The sequence below is a fragment of the Diabrotica undecimpunctata genome, chromosome 5 (genome assembly GCF_040954645.1).
Source record: "Diabrotica undecimpunctata isolate CICGRU chromosome 5, icDiaUnde3, whole genome shotgun sequence".
NCBI lineage: Eukaryota > Metazoa > Arthropoda > Insecta > Coleoptera > Chrysomelidae > Diabrotica > Diabrotica undecimpunctata.
The window spans coordinates 112,872,404-112,886,718 of record NC_092807.1 but is presented as its reverse complement, the minus strand read 5'-3'; the positions used below and the strand labels follow the sequence as shown (position 1 = coordinate 112,886,718).

General features: G+C 32.9%; 1 protein-coding gene across 1 annotated transcript; it reads right to left on the bottom strand.

The window, feature by feature from the left end:
* Positions 1-1,089: 1,089 nt before the first annotated feature.
* LOC140440750 (uncharacterized) lies at positions 1,090-13,364 on the bottom strand. The gene is made up of 2 exons (XM_072531123.1): positions 13,226-13,364; positions 1,090-2,611 (listed from the first exon to the last, which is right to left on the bottom strand). The coding sequence occupies exons 1-2, from the start codon at positions 13,227-13,229 to the stop codon at positions 1,185-1,187; spliced, it is 1,431 nt and encodes a 476-aa protein (XP_072387224.1). The 5' UTR covers positions 13,230-13,364; the 3' UTR covers positions 1,090-1,184.
* Positions 13,365-14,315: the final 951 nt, after the last annotated feature.

Sequence of the window (14,315 nt, the reverse complement as noted above, 5' to 3'; positions counted from 1 at the left end):
GTGTTAACGAACAGCTATCAGAAGAAATTGAAATTAAAATCCACAGGGAAAATAATTCCTGAAGCTGGCTGTATACCACGTATCACAAAAAAGAGGTTAAATCTTTGTAAATGGGTATATTTAAAAAACCCTTAAAAGGGCTACATCAAAGTTACCAGTTGAAGTCCGTTTGAAGAGGTTTACTCTCCGGACGCTGGAACTCACTTAAGGCATGGGTGTATGTTACCTAAAGTAAAATTTAATTAAATATTAAACATCAAATATTAATAACAACATTATGTACAATCTTTGTTAACCTTATGTATTTTAAAGGGTTTTTACCCTAATATTTTGGTGGCTCAGGCATGTTAACCTTTATTTTTAACCTGATGATGGAATTATTATTCCGAAAACGTTCGTGTTATTTGATGTAGCCCTTTTAAGGGTTTTTTAAATAGACAGGGATGCCATATTTTCGCCAATTCTTTTTAATGCATACTCCAAAGAGATCCTGAAAAAAGCTCTTGATGGTGAAACAGCTGGAATAAAGGTAAATGGAGTTTCCATTCACAACATTAGATATGCGGACGACACTGTGATCTTAGCCGAAAATATTGATGATCTTCAGAGACTGGTGATCAGAATAGCGGAGTATGGAAAAGGGTACGATCTAATAATGAACGTCAAGAAGACGAAAGTTATGACAATATCGAAAACTCAAAAAATAATGAGAATCTTCTAATAACCGTAACCAACGTCGAACAAGTGGACAAATATGCATAACTGGGAACAACGATTAACTCCACAAATGATTACATTCAGTATGAATGTAATCATTTGTGGAGTATATATTTGTGGAATAAAAATGAGAACAGAAAAGGCTAGCGCAAATTTCAACAAAATGAGAAGATTGCTATGTACAAGGGATTTAAAATTGGAACTAAGAGTTAGGTTGGCGAAGTGCTATGTTTTTTCGACTTTATTTTATGGAATAGAATCTTGAGCATTTGTATTACTACTAGGAGAGTACTATATATGAGTTGCTTTTTATTCTGTGTCCACATACCTGTGATGAACAAAATTATAAATTATTAATTAGGACCTACGATATATTATTTTAAAATATAATGGACGATAATTGTAAAATTACAAAACATAGATATAAAAATTTTCTTTTTTAAATCTATATGTGACACCATTGCAATTTATTCAGCATCCTCAAACATCCAGTCTTCATCATTAACATAAACCTTTGGATACACTTTGCAGCGACTTTTATGGTAATGGTCTTCTTCACCTGTCCATTCTTCATCAGCAGTATCAATATCCGGATTCCTTGGTTTGGAAGAAACCGGCAAATCCCAATCCTCCGTTTCGTCATATACAGTTACCGTTGGAATGATATCATTCCAAGAGTAATTTGTAGAAGTAGAACTACTTCTACTACAATAAGAAGATCTCGTAGATGGATATTTTTCCAATATTTTTATACCATCTGCTCGAATTGCTAACTGTTTTAAAGATGATCGTAACGTATTTTTTTTATCTTCATAGTTTACCATTTCATTAGTGCTGTAATAATTTAGTTCCAGATCCAATTCTTCCAATTGATCACAATTTATATTGAATGAATCCAAAGAATTATCATACAGATCTAATACTTTTAATGCAGGCATATTACCAAGTAAGGTTTCAATACTGTTTCTACATGCTAAGAGAACTTCTAACGAAACTAGCTTTTCTACTTGTTGTGGAATTGCTACAATAAAATTACTAGAAATATCCAACACTCTTAAGTTAACAAGAAACTGTATGCCATCGGGTAACCATGAAATATTATTGTTATTAATGTAGAGTTCCCTTAACGTTTCAACCCAGCAGATCCCATCGGGAAACATTCCTATCGATAAGTTGTTCATCTTTAATACCTGCAAATGCTTCCATTTTAGGTTCACAAAAAGATTATCAGTCTCGTACAACTTGTTAACAAAAGTTCTATACTTATTGCTCAGATCTAAATATTCGATGAAATTAAAACATCTAAGAAAGTCATAATCGGCGTCCAACAAACAACTATTCTTAAACTTTACCTTCTTCAGTTTCATTTTGTCCATCGTACAGCTCATTTTGGTAAACTTATAGCTCATAGAGTTATTGCAGCTAAAATTAATTTCCTCCAACTCTATACATTGAAAATTAGTGATAAATTGGGGCAGAGATTTAAACAAATTGTTGTTGATTTTAAGGACTTTAAGCACATTTAAACAAGCTGGAGCTATATAAAATTGTTCGATCTTGTTATGACCAATATCAAGATGCTCTATATGTTTCATGCCGCTGTATATACAAACAGGTACTTTGGATAGATTATTGTGAGCAAGTACTAATTGTTTTATATTTAGGTCCTTACAGCTATCTGGCAAATTTTCTAGATTACATCGGGATAAGTCTAAAGTTGAAATATTGTCTAGAGGTAGGATAGTATCACTAATATTGTTCTCAATAGTATGTAAGAATTTCTCCAGTGCGATATATTCCTGTTCGTGATCATCACTATTTCCATATGGCGTAATATCAATTATTTCATTTGGTTTTCTTAGAAACAGGATTTTCTTCGGTGAAGATTCGTTATCTAGAAAAAAAACAGGATAAATACAATGGTAAAGTCGACTAAAACTTAATGATTTGTTTTTAGATAACACATTAGACAGCTTGTATTAGTTAAAAGATACATTTCTCAAGTGAACTATGGCTACAGCTGATCTTTTAATATGGAGATGTTGTGTTTATGCTGTACATTTCCCATGCAAGACCATTTTTGAAAAAAAAAATGAATGTGGCGGATTTTTACCAGCAAACCCTCATAACGAAGTTAAGTTATGTCATGTTTGCATGTAATTTACAAAGAATCTTCCTAAGATCAATAAAAGAGCTTCTGGCGTTTTCAATAAGAGTCTTTATTTCCTAGCTGTGATCTATCTATATTATTCACTCTTTCTAACACTCTTCAGTCCTGACCCCCCCGGAGGGAGTGAAATGGTCATCGTGATGTCGTTTATTGTCCGTCTCGAAAGATGTCTACTCCAATCGTCAGAGCTGACGAAAATGCCACTGAACCTCTAAAAATCAAACGAACAAGCTGAATTTCGCTAAAAATGTCAATTTTAGGACGCTAAAAAAGATGCTTATAACTTTTACCCCAGGGCTTTCATCTAAAACCTCCCACGTAGAGGGGAAAACGAAAAAAAAAAACGATTTTCTAAGAATCTGTGAGTCATAGAAAAAATGTAGCTAAGATAATTTTAAACAAAAGCATTTATTAGCAATTTTTGTGTAGAATGAACTGTTCTCCCAAACAACGAATAAAGCGATCGGCGATTTTGAATGTTACGTTATCTGTTAGCTTGTAACCAAAATTAATAGGTATATTAATAAAACATCCGTCCACATTTTAAATCTGATGGTGACAAAACTTGAATGTCGACTTATCAACTTTTGACAAAAATTTAAAGTAATTTAATATATCATGTTTGGTCGTTAACTTATATATCTTTAATAATAGTTAACCAAATATCATGATTCGCAAAGCTGAATAACGTGATTTTTGACATATGAACTTTTGGCAAATAGCCACAGATATTATAACGAATTGTATAATATAGTACGTCCACTCGTATCTTATCCTACACACGAAATTATCTGGGAATTACATTTATACTAGACCTCTTTTTTACTCACAGAAACTAGTACTACAAAATTAGGCCGCTTGTGCATATAAATCACAATAAGTTAAACAAGGATCAACAACATGGCATGCCTTTGATACATCAAGTTAGAATCTATGGAGAACCTGAGCATATTAACGTGTATATTAAAAGCGGCGTCAGTAGGTGTGGCTAACGATCATACCAATATGGCGGTGATATCAGGGCATGACTCAATTATATTAAAACTACTATACAAATATGACTAGTTATTCAGAAGATTTAATCATAATCTAAAAAAGTGCAATACATTTTTAATAAACTATGATTTATTTATCCCGCTGTAAACACTAAAAACACGAATATTATACATAAAGATAAATTAATACAGTCAAATAACATCTGTAGTTACAATAGTATCTGAAAGAGATAATAATATAAATAATATTTTAAAGGGTAAAATGAATATACGGTAAGAAATAAAAGAAATACGTTCGTTTTACAACTTATATATATTTGATAACTACAAATTAACTGACACTTAAAAATTTAGTGCAATTAACAAAGTTAGAAAAGTTATATATTATTAAAAAAACAAAATTGAATATCTGCCGAATATCACAATGGAAATACTGTGTAGAAATAAAAATAATTATGTTGCAGTAGTTTCTAAAGTACGGGCCATTACTTTGTTTACATATTTGTATACTAACCTATGGAACCTGTGTATTCCTGAAGATTTTTTATTAACATTGCTTCTGCTACTGCAACTACGTTGAGAATAAGAAACCATTATTATGCACTATCACAATATAATATTACCGTTTTTATAAAAGTATAAAACAAAAATATTCGAAAAACAACAAACGTAAACAATTATAAACGAACTTTCAAAACGATCAAAACAATATGGCCGCAGTGAGGTCGTTTTTAGTCACCTGATGCCCTCTCCATAGATTCTAACTCGATGCTTTGATACCTTGTTTACTGTAAATTTGGACGTTTATAATTTTTGTTGACAGTGACATTAGCTCATTTGTCGTGTTTATTGATTTATTTGAATTTGAACTGTTGCTCTCTTAATTTGATTATTTCCGGTAAGTATTTATTTTTAAGCTAATGAGAAAAATAATATTTTCTAATCTACAAATTATCATTAAACTACATGAGTCTGGTTATAGTTCCGTCCAACCGAAACTTATTTGTATATTTTCGAGATTACTTACTATTATTATTTTTAAGATATGCCTGGAAAAACGCTAAATTCCTAAGCGCAGCAACTTGTGTTGAATTTGTAGCATTTCAAACCATCCTGTATGTATTAAAACACCGAAATATTTTCTCAATGCTTCTGCGTCATTGGGATTAATAATATAAACATTTCTGGTTTGTATATATAATAAATTTTAATTGCATTCTTTAATCGGGATGCCGCCTAATATTGCGCGTCAAATAAATATCCATTTAGATTGGTGAGAAAGTTATGCGGGGAAGAGAATTATCACTCTACGATGAATCGTTAAAGTGGTTCGTTGTTTAGTTCAGATTTTTCTTTTTTAAATTCGTTATTGTTGTTCGTTATTCGTTTTTGTCATGAAAATATAGTGTAAAGTGATTTACTCTACGATAGATCGCCTAAGATTTTGGTTTTATTGTTTGAGTCCGGATTTTTCTTCAAATTCGTAATGGTTATTCGTTATTCGTTTTTGTCATGGAAATACAGTGTAAAGTCATAGTAGCAGTTAAATGTGTAGTTTAAGTAAAACTTGGGATTAAAATTCGGAAGAAATAGCTTGTCGGTGTAATCTTCAAAAGCCGGCTAATTTTTTATGTGGAGAGGTGTATTTTCAATTAAAATTTAAATTAGCAGTTTTTTTGTGACTTAATCTCCGATTTGTTGGTTGTGTCCTATGTAGGAGATTTGTAAAGCAGCGTTACAACAATTTGAGAGGTTTACACAGGTTTGTCATCCAGGATAATCCGAGGCCCGAATCCAGTGTCCAACTTCCAAAGAAGCTTCTATTTGTGTTCCCTGGTCATTTCAGACCAGATTGCAGCTTAAGCGAGACACAATTTGATGTTATTTTGCAGTGTTTTGGATCCATTTCCATGCCCAAAAACTTCTTGATGGATTTATTTTTTTATCGTATGGCATACAATAAGAACACATATTTAAAAGCAATATAAAACATTACATGGAGTATTATAAACGAACATCTAATGCATTAATATAGTCTAAAACATTTTCGCTCGCATTCAGGAACTCGTCAAAAACTCCAAGGAACCGCCTTCGGGGGCATTCTTCAACAATGTGGCGGACGGTCTGTCGTTGCGCACCACAGTCACACTCCGGAGTAAGGGCTTTTCCCCATTTATGTAAGCTGTCAGCACATCTACCGCTTCTTGTTCTTATTCTGTTTAGCGTTGTCCATGTACTCCGGGTCAGTTCAAAGCGTGGCGGTTTCTGATCGATACAGGCCATTTGCTGTGCTTCCTGTGGTGAGTCGCGCTCCCATTGTCTTCTCCAAGCGTTGGTGAGGTCGAAATGTTCCTGATGTAAGGAGGTGGCCCTTAACATGACAGGATATCTGGAGCGCAGTCTGTTCATTTCGATATCACGCCTATCATGGTGGATGGGTAGTTGATGGTTAGACTGGATTTTTCGATATTCTCTGAGAAGGGAGTGACTTCTTCGTAGTTTCGGCGGTGGAATGTGACTCAGGATGGGAAGCCAATAGTTGGGTGTTGGTCTAATTGTACCTGAAATCATTCGCATTGTCTGGTTTAATTGGGTGTCAATAATCTTCGTGTGTTTGCTATTAAGCCATACTGGGGAAGCATATTCAGCTGTCGAGTATACAAGTCCGATAGCAGATGATCTGAGTACGGAGGCTGAGGACCCCCATGTGGTACCACATAGCTTTTGGATTATATTATTTCGCGTTTTCAGTTTTGCTGCCGTTCGTTGTAGGTGTTCTTTAAAACTTAAAGTTCTGTCAAGAGTCACTCCAAGATATTTTGGTGTTGAGTTATGAGTTAGTAGTCTGTCTTCAAAGTGAAACGGACAGTTTTTTGTTGGCTTGGGCATTATTTAGATGGAAACAGCACACTTCGGTTTTCGTCGCATTAGGCCGTAGCCTCCATTTGCGAAAGTATTCTCCCATAATGGCAAGGTCATCCGTTAGTATTGTTTCTGTAACTGCCATGTTACTATGTCTTGCTGCAATGGCCCAGTCGTCAGCGTAGCCAAATTTCTGCGAATTTGTCCTAGGTAGGTCCGCGATGTATAAATTAAACAGTAAGGGTGCCAAAAAAAAGATCCCTGTGGCAGTCCATTGCTGAGCTTCATTTGGACACTTTTTGAGTTGCCCATTGTGACTTGGAAATGCAGCTGATAGCTCAATGAAAGCAACGGATGTTTTTTGCTTTCTTTGAAAACCTGCTTCAATATGTGTTGTTAGAGATAGGATCTGATCTGTGCAGCTGCGGTTAATTCTGAACCCTGCTTGCTCAATAGGTATCAATTCAAATATGTTATTACTAATTCTGTTGTAGATTAATCGTTCCAACAGTTTATAGACACAGCTCAGCAGTGCAATCGGTCGGTAGTTTTGAGGCTGATCATTTACCTTTCCCGGTTTTAATATGGCTATATTGGAGGCCCTTTTTACTGAGTGGGGGATTTCCCCTGATTTTATTATATCTGTATAGAAATCAACCAGCCATTTCCTAGCATATTTTCCACAGTGGAGTAAAAATTCTGGATGAATTTTATCGAAGACGGGTGCCTTTCCAGTCTTAACTTCTGATATTGCTGAGTTAATTTCTTCTAGAGTAAACGCTTCAGAGTATTGGGATGTAAGCGGGCATCCAGACTTCAGTATTTTTAGTTCTTGTTTTACTTTGGTGGTGTGGTCACAATCTCTAGGTGCTCTTGAGGTAGCTACAATGTGGGAGGCCACTCTGTTGGGAACTATTGGTACTTTATCTCTAGTTGTGTGTCTGGTACTACCAAGTTTTCTAAGTAAGGACCATGCTTTTCTGCTTGATTTACTAAAGTCTAGTTTTTCCACAGTTTCCATCCATTTTTGTCGTCTGGCTGCATCCAAACTGTGCAGTAGTTCGTCCGCAATTTCTCGGTCTTGGCTTTCGTTGTATTCTTGATATAATTTCTCCCATTTTTCATCCCATCCTGGGACATACTCTTTACGATATCCCCTGGGTATAGTTTTCTTCGCTGTAGAGATAACCGCGCCAACAAATCTCATGTAGTTTTCACGTGTTGGGGTTATCCATCCCAAACATTTGTCCAATCTCTCAGTAAAAGTTGTCCAGTCTGCTTTTTTTAAAGTTCCACCTAGGTCGAGGAAAAGATGTTATTATTGGTATTTTGATGCCAACTTCTATTACAACTGGTCTATGTTGGCTATGTGGAAAATCTGGGAGTACTGTACGTGAAGTTGCCAGGGGTTGATTGTTTTCATTTGTGGAGACAAAGCATAGGTCTAGGTTGTATTCTCGTTTCCAGGCTGCAGATCGAAAAGTTCCCTGATCTTTAGCGTCAAAGACTAAATAAGTGTCAACCTCTTCGCTCCATTTCCTTCGTAACCGTATGAATGTGATTTATGTCTGATGTAGAACATACGTGTGCATTTTCTATTTTGTTTCGAACATAGGTTGCTACTCCATAAGCTGGATGGTAAGTTGCACCCAATAAATCATAGCCATGAATTCTTCCTCTAGCGAGAATTTGTTCTTCGTTTTCTACATGTGTTTCCTGAATTGCGACCACGTCGATATTATTTTCAATGAGAACCTTTTGAAAGTACTCACACTTACTTCCACTAATACCTTTTATATTTAAATGGCAGATTCGAACGGTTGGTCCGAGTTCTTTTGTCGCTTGGTCCTAAGAAGATCCGTTTAAATTGTTAGTTGTAGGCATATCTTACCTTCTACCGTTCTTGATGGAAATACTCAGCCAGAGTAATATAAGGTACATTTTGTTTAACATTTTTCTAAGTAAAAATAGACATTTTTCATTAATAAAATTTGATTTTATAACGAGTTAAAAAATTGTAATAAATAAAATTATAAATTTTATGGATTAGCTGATTATCATATTAGAGGTAACTGCAATTAATTTTAAAAATTTAATTATTGTTTCAAAATGTTAAATATTTCATTTCGACTTATGGCAGTTAGTATTATCTTTTTCTGACAATTGGTAATAACCATAAATTTGATTTGTTTGGTTTTAAAAAATTAACCTCAATGTAATCTTCTTTGAAAAATCTAGATATTTTCATTTTGCTATTTAAATTCCTGTAGTGTCCCCAACGTATGGAGTTTGTTGTAAATCATTACAAGTAGCGCCATTGGAAGTTTTGTTTTTAAATATTGTTAATATTATTTGTAATAACTGTTTATGGTGAAGTAATAATACATATGTACTGTTTATCACTAAACCAAGTGTAGAATTATTTCCTTTAAAAAGATTTTCACACTTTTAATATTAATTATTTTTTAATATATTTTTTTTAGGAAAGAAAAGACATTCTTTCCATCCAGCGAGAAGATTCTTATAGTTCAAATAGTTTAAGAACCTTCTTGTGTGTGTTGCCCAGGAAATCTATGTAAGTATTTTTTTATTCATTTCTTTGTAGTTACTTTTTCCAGTCTCTCTTTTTTTCACTTACTTGCGACCTTGCTTTCCAACCAAACCAAGAGTAAAAAAGGAAAGAAAACAAGAAAAAACAAGAGAAAGATAAAAAGGAGAGAAAACAATCGCGTCCTTTCAAAACCAGGCAAAAATAGACGTCGTCTTAAAAGTAAGACGACTGATATGCCATAGGCATCAAAAATGGCAGTACGGAATACGTTGTATGATATGTAGCAACAGAGTAAGTATTTAATTCTTTAGTGTGAATTTTATGATAAACAAGAACCTGGGTAGGTACTTCAATTTTCATGAAATTTTCTATCTACTTATTTTTGGCTATAAAGACGATAATGAATTCTTTTTTTTTTTTTCAGAGAAGCATGTTATTCTTGGGAGTTTAACCTATCAATTAAGAGATAAAGAAATAGTGGATATTGAAAAATCATCGCCTAGTACATTGTTAAAATACATCGGATTTAAATTCAAAAGGGATGACAATCGACGAGCTTTAATTGAGCAAACTAGTATTGCTGCTCTAAGAGCCAGACACCTTCGTAAATATATGGAAAATCTTGAAAGTGTATTTACAAGAGAAGTTGTTTTTTAGACGAAACTTGGATTTACTCCAAAGGAAATAAAACAAATTTTTGGCGAAACAATAGTGCCAAAAGTGTCCGAAAACCAGGGGGTTATGATGTTTATGATAACAAACAAGAGGTTATGATAACAAACGTTTTGTAATTGTTCACGCTGGTTCACGCAAAGAATTTGTTTCGGGAGCAAATTTATTGTTTTGTTCAAAATCTGATTGAATGAACTGAATTAAAATCTGATGAAGTGATTATCATGGAGAAATGAATAAAATACTTTCTACTAAGTGGATAACAACAGAATTATTACCTAATTTAGAACAGCCATCATTGGTTGAAATAGATAATGCTTCTTACCGCAGCGTCCTTTTAAACAAACAACCTTCAACTACTTCAAGGAAAGAAATTATTAATTAGTTGATAACAAATAATATTAATGAACCACATTTTTCTAAAGCTGAATTGCTATAAATAGCCAAAAATAACAGAAAAGAAAATTGAGGAGTTGCTCCGAGAATATAGTCATGAGGTGTTGAGACTGCCTCCTTATCACTGTGAATTTACCGCGATAGAATTAATTTGGTCAAATTGCAAGTCGTATTACAACTAGTATATTGGTATAGACGGCGACGTCTAAAACTTATCGTTTATTCCTCTCTATTGATGGACTAAACTGCTCTAAGCGTAACACTATTGGACATAACGATACATCTAGAAAACTCAATGTTATTATCCCCCTATCAAAGTGGGCTCCATTTTAAGCCCAACATTGTTTTTGATTGCAATAAATAACATTTTGGACGAAATGAGATTATCGATTAAAGCCAATTTATACGCAGACGACTTGATTACCTCCAACAAAAGCAGAAGTGTGGAATGTGCGGCTGAAGTAATACAGAAGTTTTTACACACGCTGGAAAAATGGTCCCTTAAAACTGGTTTTAACTTTTCTCCTAAAAAACACAGTACATAATATTCAGCAAATGGAAAAATAAAAAGAACGTTAATCTAACTTTAAACGGACATACTATAAAAGAAACAAACGAAATAAATTGCCTAGATTGTACACTAAACTGAAAAAGCCATATACATACCTTGTAAAAACAATGTCAACCTAGAATTAATCTCCTGAAAATTCTCTCAAACCGTACGTGGGGAGCAGATACAAGAACCCTATTAAACTTATACCAGTCACTTATACGTAGCAAATTAGACTACGGCTCAATATGTTATAGTACTGCCAAAAAAACTACATTAAAAAAACTAAACTTAATCCAAACAATGTCACTAAGAATTGCTCTGTGCGCATTTAGAACTAGCCCAACCAATAGCCTTCAAGTATTAGCTAACGAATTATCTTTACCCTTACGAAGGCAACAATTGTCACTAAATTATGCAACTCGTGTATCATCAAATCATTCAAATACCATACATTCAAATATCTTAAAACCTAAATGTAGCAGTAATTACAAAATTAAACCTATGAATACACTCCCTTTTCATGAAAGAATCAAATTCAGTGGTTACGACTGTGAGCAGTTTAGCGCCATCATAAATCCAACCCAAAACTTTCCCTCTTGGTCAACTAGTCCACCAATTGTAAATACATCCCTTACTCGCTATCCCAAATACATATCTACATATCTACACTGATACATCAAAAACTCAATCAGGACTAGCAGCGGTTTACATACATGAAGCAGATCATTTTAAAATACGACTAACTCTGAGTTGTAGCATATTTACTGGAGAAGCACTGGCTATTTTAGAGGCACTGAAAGTTTGCAAAAGAAAATCCGCACCTCATTATATTATAATATCTGACTCATTAAGTACACTAAAAGCTTTACAGCAATTGTATTCATCAAATGAAATTATAATGCTAATAAAAAATGAACTCATACTACTATCAACAAAAAACATAAAAATAACTTTTTTATGGGTGCTATCACACGTGAGAATCAAGGGAAACGAAGCAGTGGACCAACTGGCGAATGAAGCTGCACTAAATGAAAGCATCCCTGTATCACACATGCTAACTAGAAACGACCATAAAACCTCCATTAAAAAACATATTACCAACTTATGGCAGAGTATACATAGTCATAGACTATCATATATATATATAGTCATAGAAACTGTCGGCAACACCTTACCACTCCCACTCAAACGTTGTGAACAAGTGATAATAATTCGACTACGAATAGGACATACTATACCAATCCATATTCACTTAATAAATAAAGAAGCCATCCCTTTCTGCCACAACTGCAAGATCCAAATCACTTTGAAACATATTCTCTTAGAATGCAAAACATACACCCAAGAAAGAAGAAAAAATAATATTTTAAATAAATATTTGAAAGACATTAAATTTTACAGTGTTTAATAGAATATATTTAAGTTATATATACATTGTACGAAATTGAATACTTGTAATTTGTGTTTGTACCCCCTGGTAATAACTCTTAGTAGGTGATGCAGGGTCATTTTTGATAGTCCTCATATTTTTATTAAAAAATATATTCAAAAATGCTTTAATAAATAAAGTGTTCCATTTAAAAAACACAACTTTTGTTTATTCTGTTGCTTCTACTGACCCTGTATAATCTAAAATAATTTTAAATTTTAGACGTCTTTGACGTATACTGATGTATAATCAGTTTCTTTAAAATCATTTTTATGTAGGCATTCTATAATTTAACCGTAATAAAACAATGCACCCTGGCGCACCCTGTATAATAAATATTATTTTGTTTAACATAATATTAAAGTTAAAGTAAATTATATAAAATTTTCGTGTGGAATTTTTAACCTAATCCGTATTATTGTTACGCCACTGATTGCTTCTCGATGTACTCGCCTGCCCTCAACAAATTGAGATTTATGCAGCGTTGCCAGTACGTAGAAATGTTTTAGGTAACATTTATATAATTGAAAATAATCCATTACACTAAATATGAACTAGAAAAGACTATATAAAAATGTTTGTGACACACAAGATATATTAACTGTATTAATGTATATGCCTTATAATTTACCTTATTAATGTATATGTTATTAAAAATATTTTTATGAAAAGTAATATAAATTCAATTTCATTAAAAAGTAACGTTGGCAATATCGCACAGTTCCGTGCTTGCTCGCTCCCTTTACAGTAACAGAAAACAGAACAGAACAACGAACAACGAACAACTGTGCTCCTACCTAATGCAGTTTTGTTGTTGACAAAATGTAAACACCGTTTAATACTTTGGTTATAAAAAAAATAGCTAAATAAACAGACTTACCCATATTTATTAGATGGGAATGTTTCAAATGGTCTGCCTTTAAAATAGGAATTAATTACAGGTGACAATATCACAAAATTGTATTATTATTTAAGCGTAAGCAATAGTAAGGTTAACGATTAACCACATGTTGACAAGGTCACATCATATTATACGGACTGGAAGCTTGAATTCGAATTTCAACGAGTTCCCAGGTGCGCACGGAGTATACTTGAATTAGGCATGAATTTCGCAGTATATATATATATATATATATATATATATATATATATATATATATATATATATATATATATATATATATATATATATATATATATATAATATATATATATATATATAATATATATATATATAATATATATATATATATATATATATATATATATATATATATATATATATATATATATATATATATATATATATATATATATATATATATATATATATATATATATATATTATAATAGCAGATGTTTTATCGGTCAATAATTGGCAAATGAAAGTCGTCAACTACTTTATTGATTTATTCGAATACGTTCCGCTTTTATTTTTAAAAGCATTATCAGTTCACTACAAATAAAAAAGATTTTAGAATATAAGTAAACAACCAACAGGGTTCATACGTACAAAAACAATTTGTAGGGTTTTTTTTTTATAGATGTAATAAAAACTCTACGATAACGTTAACATTAAAGATTAACAACTAAACGACAGAAACGAAACAAAAAAATACAAGAAAAACTGTGAGAACACTAGTTCATTTAATTTTAACCGATGGCTTCATTTGAATGTTGGTTTAAGCTCTTTCGAGGGTCAAACCACACTAATCTTCTTCGATTGTTTTCTATCAACTTTACGATGTCATAATTTTCACATCTGGCTTATTGTCGTGCATGCGTTTCTTTGGAATGCAGGCAAGAGGTACGATTCTTGAAGGAATTAGCGAGCGGAACGGGGAAAACATTGGAAAGAAGAATGGGAATAAAGTTACTGTCTTGTAAGGGGTTTTTTTTTATTATATGTTTTGTATGATGAGAGAGTGATATATCTGGCTCAAGTTCTCGATGTCGGTTCACTTATTTAG